Raw genomic sequence first — 8,272 nt, 5'->3', positions numbered from 1 at the left:
TAACTACAGTACCGTACAGGATGATTTACCGCGGTCCCTAAGTCTGTTACCACGGTAACTATAGTACTGCACAGATGATTTAACACGGTCCGTCAGTCTGTTACCACGGTAACTACAGTACCGTACAGATGATTTACCACGGTCCCCGAACGGCGGTTACCCCTGGCAATATCGATTATTGTCCGTGGTCCCTAAGGCTGTTACCATAGTAACCATGTGTCAGATTCACCGCGGTCCCTGGGCTGTGGACTCCGCGATGCTGGCAGTGAGATTCGCGGCTCTCTCCTCCACCTCCACCACCTCCTCAACCTCCTGCTGCTGCTCCTCCTCAACCTCCACCACCTCCTCAACCTCCTGCTGCTGCTCCTCCTCAACCTCAACCTCCGGCTGCTGCTCCTCCTCAACCTCGTCCACCTCCACCTCGTCCACCTGCTGCTGCTCCTCAACCTCCACCACCTCCTCAACATCTTCCACCTCCACCACCTCAACCTCCTCAAGCTCAACCACCTCCTCAACCTCCTCCTCCTCCACCACCATCATCACCACCACCTCCTGCTGCAGCTGCTGCTGTGAGCGAGAGGGGCCGCGTGTGAGATTGAGGGGAGAGAGTTGTTGAGTGCATGGGGGGAGAGGCTGAGTGAGTGCTTGGGGGAGACGACGAGAGTGAGAGAGAGCGGTGCGTCAGGGCACGAGGAGGGAGCGTGCACCTAGCCTGGCACCAGCGCCGTGCTGACGTCACTGTGGTGAACGCCGGTTGTTGTTGGGCGCGTGGGTGAGAAGAAGGGATGTGAGAGAGAGGGGTCATGAGAGAGTGTTAGTGTGAGAGTGTTAGTGAGTGTGAGAGAGTGTGTTAGTGAGTGTGAGAGAGTGTTAGTGAGTGTGAGAGAGTGTTAGTGAGTGTTAGAGTGCAAGGGCATGAGAGAGTGTTAGTGAGTGTGAGAGAGAGAGGGGGCATGAGAGAGTGTGAGAGAGTGTTAGTGAGAGAGTGTTAGTGAGTGTGAGAGAGTGAGAGAGAGAGTGTCACAATGAGGGGTTATGGAAAGGAGGTTAGTGAGAGGATCTGAGCATCCATGAGAGTGTTCGAGACAAAGCGAATGGAGCAGCAATAGGGGGTGAGAGTGTAATAGAGTGTAGTACTGTAGCGTGTTTAGTGGTGGTGTGTACTGGTGTTTACACTTCTCTTCTTGCGTATGGCGATCTGTTCAGTAGCGAGCTGCCAGTGTCGAGGTCTGCCTGCTAGCCACGACGAGAGGGCTTCAGGAGAGAGTTCGTGTGGCGCTGCTCTTCCTCCTCTGTTGAAGGAACGCAGACCGCAGTGGGTTTACCGTGCGATCCATAGTTTGGGTTGCATTGCCACAATCGCGTGACTTGTGGATTTGTCGTTAATGTACCTCTGGTTCTCTATGTGTTTCTATGAGTCTGTATGTACAGGGTGCTTCAAAAGAATGTGAACATCTTATATTGGAAAATAATGGATAATATAATGTAACATGCTAACAAAATTATGTTAACAAAAGTTTGTTAATAGCTTCAAAAAGTCAAAGAGTCTCCACTTGTTCGCCATTTGTGTCAACACGTGCCTGGAATCTTCTCCAGGTGTTCTCCACAGCCCGGAGGCACATTTCTTGTGGTATAGTTACACATTCTCATTAGTGTTAAAACATTTTTGAAGCATATTCTTGGTTCTTTTACCGAAAGAACCAAGAATATAAATCCCTGCAGTTACGAAAGCTTTAAATCTAAAGTTTTGAAGCACCCTGTATTTGTGTCTCCATGGGTTTACTTTGTGGGTCCATAGTTTGGGTTTCATCGCCACAATCACACGACTGGTGGCTGGTCTGTTTTAATTTTCCATTCATCGAGGAGGCATGCGCATGGGGCCTCTTGTTGATGTTTCGATGAGGTTGATGGTTACAACCACCAGCGTCTTCGAGGAGGTGGAGGAGGAATGTAAAATCCAGGAGGTGCAATGGTTGGGTCTTATACGAGGTGTTGATTCCGGAGATGTTAAGGGACAGGGTCTCCCTGGCATTGTGAACTCGCCTGATGCTGCTCTCTCTCATTGCCGCTTTGCAGCTGCTGCTGCTGCTACTCCCACAGGCAATGGCTGTGAGTGAAGACGGCGAAGTGCCACGGACTGGGGTCTCGCCTCCTCCCCTCGCCGCTGCCCACCAGGTAAGGAGGTCAACCCCCGACACCACAGAGTCCTCGCTGACGAGCAGCGGAGACGCCAGCATTCGGCGGGTACCAGGAGGACACCACCTGCCCATGAGGGCAATCACCTACCATGAGGCTGGGCACCGTTTTCACACTTGAATGTATAAAAACAACATTGGTGGGGCACTGATAGCTGACCGTGTAAGGTCATTATTAGACAGTTTAGTAAAACATGTAAAGTCAATGTGTTGTATGTGTGTATGTTGAACTTCTTTCGCACCGTACGTAGCAAACCACACTAATCGGAGGTGCGGAGGAAGGACAACAAACTAAACACAAAAAGCAGTTCTAAAGAAATTCGTTTTCAATATAGATCATTTAAAAGTGCATAGCTTCCAGTGGCTTCCTCAAAGCGGAAGGAAGAGCGTTCCAGACGGCCGCAGAAGCGCATCTGACCGGGCGCGATGCGGTGACTATCTTTTTTAGATGGTTAGCCAAAATACGTTTAAGTATTAATGTTTTATGCAACTCGTCACAGGTATCAACCGTGCAGCCGCTACGGGATCTGGCAGGAGAATATAAGAAGCTATGGCTTTGTGGTGGCGTCCACAGCACAAGTAGCTGTTATCCTCTTTAACATGAACTCGGGTTCCTCCGCAACCACCCCAAGGAGCTGCCTCAGAAGAGCACAGCTGTCCATTAAGGTGGGAGGGGGGTCATAGGCCCCCGGCCATCCCATAGAATCGCCACGTCTGACGACTTGATTGCACGACCTCTTCACCACGGACCCGAATGCAATCTCTGCCCTGCTGATGAGAGCAGCTCTACCTCGTATGGTAGTCCACGGCACCGGTGAGTTCACATCCAATACCTCTGGCCTCAAATTGGTGACACTTTGTGGGAATTCAGCAGTTGTCCTGTGGGTTAAGTATTGCAGAATGTGAACAAATGGCACACATACATTACATTACCGCATGTTTTTTTTTGCATTTTCAAAACTTTTGTGGAATTCCACAAAATTAATTCCTCACTACCTACCCATGCCTCCAGTAATCGCTCTTCCACAATTGTTGGTGCAGCCTTTACCCGGCCCACTTTGGATCATTCCACAATTGACGAGTATTTGAACGTTTCGATTTTTTTATGGAATCGGCCATACATAAAATGCTAAATGTTTCCAATATTACGTGAAACTGGCCATCATTCTGCCAAAAACTGGTAAAACAACAACACCCAAAATATCTGCATGAATCAGGCCCAGATTGTTTTGTAGATTGTGGGTTTTAAGTACAAGCCAGCAGAGAGTGTATTGGACGTTCATCCTACACTTGCCAACTTCTTCAAATGTACTCTTTGGTTCTTTCGGTAAAGTCACGTATGTGAAAAAAATAAAATAAAAAGATATACAAAGTTCACCATTGGAACCTCCTTTGCCAGTAGCAAAATATGATAATTGTTTTTTACCCTTTTATCTGGCAACAAAACTGACACCTTTTTTTGTTCAGTGCAAACATGACTCCTTGTAAAAAAAAGGTGTCAGTTTTGTTGCCAGATAAAAGGGTAAAAAAACAAGTATCATATTTTGCTACTGGCAAAGGAGGTTCCAATGGTGTAAATTCTTACCCCGAGCTCTCATACTCTGATGGTGCATTGTCTTTGAGTTGTGCGCCTTTTGGCGTCATCTGGTCCAACACCATGTGAGACTAGGCTCTAAGAAAAGCTGTCTCGGGTGTGGACCAATCAATTTCAGGACAGTGCCTACATTTTCAGAGTTGTGTTTTTTTTGCATTCTGACCACAGGTATTGTGGTCAATGCAAACATGACTCCTTGTAAAAAAGGTGTCAGTTTTGTTGCCAGATAAAAGGGTAAAAAAAATAACATGTACAAAGTTTTTTTCATTTTCACCTACGTGACTTTACCGAAAGAACCAAAGAGTATGGATCCTTGCGGTCACGAAAACTTCAAATTCTTGAAATGTGTCTTTTAAAATGAGCACAAGTTGAATAAGGAACCAATTCAGTCACCTGTGGTTGTTCCCCTTGGGATCATGACCCCACGAATAAGTTTCCAGATAAATCAGATGATGGGTTATGCTCTGTAAGCACAACCTTGGCAGCCAATAGATTTGAAAGTTGCAAATGTTCTCCTGATGGAGGGTTTTTATCATCTTTTAACCTAAATATCTTTAAAATAAGACTGCTATAGAACTAAATAATGTTGAACGTTAAATCAAGCACTGTCGTGAAATGTAAGAGAGCCTTACCATGCGTTTGTGTTATTTTGACATAAACTGCACTAATTGAATGCTTTGTTTTTATTTGTTTTATTTAACAATATCCTACCAGCTCTGCAGCAGTCGCGTTGGCCTTTCCAGTGTGAGAGCTGAAGAGATGTTGAAATCACAAGAAAGCAGAATTAAGGGTGACAACAATGGTGAGGACCGTTTAAAGTGTTCCTTTCATGTAAGAAGCAAATGCACGAAACTCTCCGGAAATAGTTTTACATTTTGGAGATGCTTTTGGCGACAGGTTGGGATTTCATGAAAGAATGGGGCTGGGCTTTGGGGCTGAGAGACACCGTTAGTGTAGGGCGGAGTTTAGTAGCCAAACCACGTGCGATAGGTTCATGTTCAAGACATCGTGCTGTTAGAAATGGGCCAGAATTATTTCACGGTCATTTTGGTTTAAATATGGCATGGATAATAGTCCAGTAATCGAAAAGCAGGTCGTTTGTAACATGGAGGGCACAAGGGAGGGGCAAGGAAAAAAAACAAATTGACATTAAGAGTTATTGGGAAATAACAGAGCCAATCTGAGGATGTTGAAAATAAAGTCAAGTACTGCTGCTGAATGTTTAGTGACTTTTCTGAATACATTATTTGGTGCTCTTTACAATAAACTCCACTAGTTAGGATGTTTATTGTAATTAAGTTACATTTTACCTGATCTGCAGCAATTTTCACAGATGTCCAGTATTGTGGACGTATATGCCCCAAAATATGTTCTCGAATAACCCAGACTGATTCGTATATATGTACGTTTAACTTATTTCATAAATACTTATTTCATACGCACAAATCAGTTTGAGTTATTTGAGAAAAAAAATTTGGGCATATCTGCCCACAATACTGCACGTCTGTCAAAAACACCTTAACGGCTCAGCGGATTCCTCCAGTACAAATAAAGATTCTGATTCTGACAATCGCCCTCCCGGCCTCCCCTCACAGGTCGGATTTTCTAAGCAGCACAGATTTTTGCTCGCCTGCTCCGTCGGATAGCTTGGCTGCGTTTGTATTCTGTGTTGTCTTTTGCAACTCCCAAAACTGAGCCGCGTCTGTCTCCCGGTCGCTCATCACAGCACGGACTCTCCACCACGTGGCTGCCAACGCGAGGGCGGGCGGCGCTGATTCGCACACCGGGCAACATTGATTGACAGTGGGACACCTGAGACGTCCCAGAATTAGTGACAATAAGTTTGCTCGGGAGTTTATTGTGCCATATCGCTGGTGCCAAGTAGCACATTGTGCAGTGGCATCTGCAGGGTAAAATATGAATGATGTTGTACTGTTTGACTATTTCACGTAATTTGCTGAGATTGCAATGTGGGAAAATTAGACATTGGTAATTCCGATAAACAGTACTGTATGTGTAATACTTGAATATGCTTGAAATTTCATAAACAATATATTGTACCAGATGTATTTATTGCTTCTAAACAATAATAGATGCAAGTACTGTGTGCGAGTATTTTAACCATTTGTATTTTTCTTTTCCATGGAATGAACACAAGCAACATCTTCTGAGAAGTTACTCCCTTGTAAGGAATGCGGGAAGGCTTTTGCATTAATTTCTAAACTGAAGAGGCATCAGATGACGCATTCAAAACCGTACTTTTGCAAAGAGTGTGGAAAAAGATTTTCGAAACTCTTCAACCTGAAGACCCATCAGGTAACGCACACGGGAGAGTGGCCGCACGTTTGTGACGCGTGCGGAAAGGGCTTTCCACACATATCGCAACTCAACACCCACAAGATGACACATACGGGAGAGTGGCCGTACGTTTGTGAAGAGTGCGGGAAAGGATTTTCATGCATTTCTCATTTGGAAAAGCATAAGAGGACGCACACCGGGGAAAAACCGTACAAGTGTGACGAGTGCGGGAAGGGATTTGCCGATATTTCCCACCTGAAAATACATCAGATGACACACACTGGGAAATGGCCACACGTTTGTAACCAGTGTGGTAAAGGGTTTTCACAGATCTCCCAGCTGACTTCACATCAGATGACGCACAGCGGAAAGTGGCCACATGTGTGTGATGAGTGCGGAAAAGGATATTCGTGCATTTCCCATCTGAAGACTCATCAGAGGATACACACCGGAGAACGTCCGTACACCTGTGAAGAGTGCGGCAAAGGCTTCTCCCAGGTTGCTTACCTCAAAACGCACAAGATGATACACACCGGAGAAAGGCCGTACATCTGTGAAGAGTGCGGCAAAGGCTTCTCGCAAATTTCCACTCTGAAGATGCATCAACGAACGCACACAAGGGAAAGGCCGTATATGTGCGAGGAGTGTGGAAAGGAGTTTTCTCAGATCTCAAACTTGAAGACTCACCGCTTGACACACACCGGACATTGGCCTCACGTCTGTGAAAAGTGTGGAAAGGGATTTTCTCATATTTTCCACTTGCAGACACACGAGAGGACGCACACAGGTGTGAGGCCGTATGCCTGTAAGGTTTGCGGTAAAGGATTTTCGAACCTTTCCAACCTAAAGACGCATCGTCGGACTCACACTGGTGAGAGGCCGCACGTGTGCATCGAGTGTGGGAAAGGATTTTCGTGTATTTCCCACTTAAAGAGACACAGGAAAACGCATACTCATAATGAAGAGCTCTAGGATTTGTTAAAAATTAATAGCATGGCTGGCAAGTGTTCTGATTTGACAGGACATTGTAAATTTTTTGGGATAAATACTCATAGCCCACTTGGCCATTCTCATACCTGTCAATCCCTTATCAGTGCCCTACCTTATTACAGACCAATTCAGACCTTATTGGTCACCCCGTGCCGTTATAAATCTCAACGTTCATCCTACAAAATCCCATCACAAGAGAGAAACAAACAACTAGACAAAAAACTTTTTTTTGCACGTATTGAAACGGCTGTATGCCGTATGGACCTGAAAACTCAATTTCCCTGTACAAGAACGGGGTTAACCGTATGGGTTAACAACGATGCATTCTCTGCCTCGGAGAGAAATGGTACAAAAGTGGCCGTACAACTGACGCGTGTATGGACTTGCTCATTGACAAGCGACGTGGCATCTCACTCTAGATGGTTATACGTTGTGGTCTTCATCGATTTTAAATTTAAAACTGACCGTGGACCGTTCGATAAAAGGTACGTGCGTGTTCAGACAATAACAGTGTTAAGTAATAATGTAAAAATAATGTTCTAAATGTTTTTTTTTGCATTTAGTCTGTTGTCCATCCCCCGCACCTCCCGATTTGCATGGATTGACAACGTACGGTGCAAAAGAAGTTCAACATACATGAAGTTCATACCTGAAGCAGTGCTTTGCAACTGGTATGCCGTGGCCTGCAACCAGTGAGTCTCCGCAAAGGAATAGTCTATCCTATCTTCTTTCACCCAAGTCTACTGCTTTATTATAGCCAAACGCAACTATCCAGTATTCATTTGTCCATACGCAGATGGAAATGCACATACACAGACGTATGAAATGCATGCATAAACGTGCATCCACACTCGTGGTCTCTCGCACAAACATATACACCCACCCCGCACATACCCACACATGCGCACGCACACACACAAGCACATTCACACTCTCTCACCCACACAGACTTGCATGCACACTAACACGCACACAGTCCTTTTCAAACATAACTTCTAAAGGAGAGCTTGTTGAATTATAATTATATGCCGCGTGAGTATGAGTAAGTAATTGGGTATTCTCTTTCCGCTCCAACGCATTCCCACCTACCTAGCGACCCGGGCCCTCGGTTGGGATGTTTTGGTTCGGTGCGGTCGTGAGGATCTACACGGTGTGCGCCGTGGAGTGAGAACGATCGAGGAAACACCTTTAGGAC

The 8,272-nt window shown here is 45.6% G+C and overlaps 1 protein-coding gene across 2 annotated transcripts; it reads left to right on the top strand.

Annotated features, from left to right (window-relative positions):
- The first annotated feature begins 227 nt into the window (after positions 1 to 227).
- Positions 228 to 7,504, top strand: LOC144941647 (uncharacterized). Of its 2 annotated transcripts, none has more exons than XM_078867996.1 (5): positions 228 to 569; positions 2,077 to 2,175; positions 2,696 to 3,009; positions 4,504 to 4,591; positions 5,948 to 7,504. In XM_078867996.1, exons 4-5 carry the CDS (start codon positions 4,549 to 4,551, stop codon positions 7,057 to 7,059), a joined length of 1,155 nt encoding a protein of 384 aa, XP_078724122.1. In that variant the 5' UTR covers positions 228 to 569; positions 2,077 to 2,175; positions 2,696 to 3,009; positions 4,504 to 4,548; the 3' UTR covers positions 7,060 to 7,504. The 2 variants fall into 2 exon arrangements, with proteins under 2 accessions (XP_078724122.1, XP_078724123.1); XM_078867997.1 differs by having other exon boundaries at positions 250 to 265.
- Positions 7,505 to 8,272: the final 768 nt, after the last annotated feature.

Source organism: Lampetra fluviatilis, chromosome 25 (assembly GCF_964198595.1).
Source record: "Lampetra fluviatilis chromosome 25, kcLamFluv1.1, whole genome shotgun sequence".
Classification (NCBI taxonomy): Eukaryota; Metazoa; Chordata; class Hyperoartia; order Petromyzontiformes; family Petromyzontidae; genus Lampetra; species Lampetra fluviatilis.
Note: the sequence above shows the minus strand (reverse complement) of the source record. Positions and strands in the feature narration are given on the sequence as shown.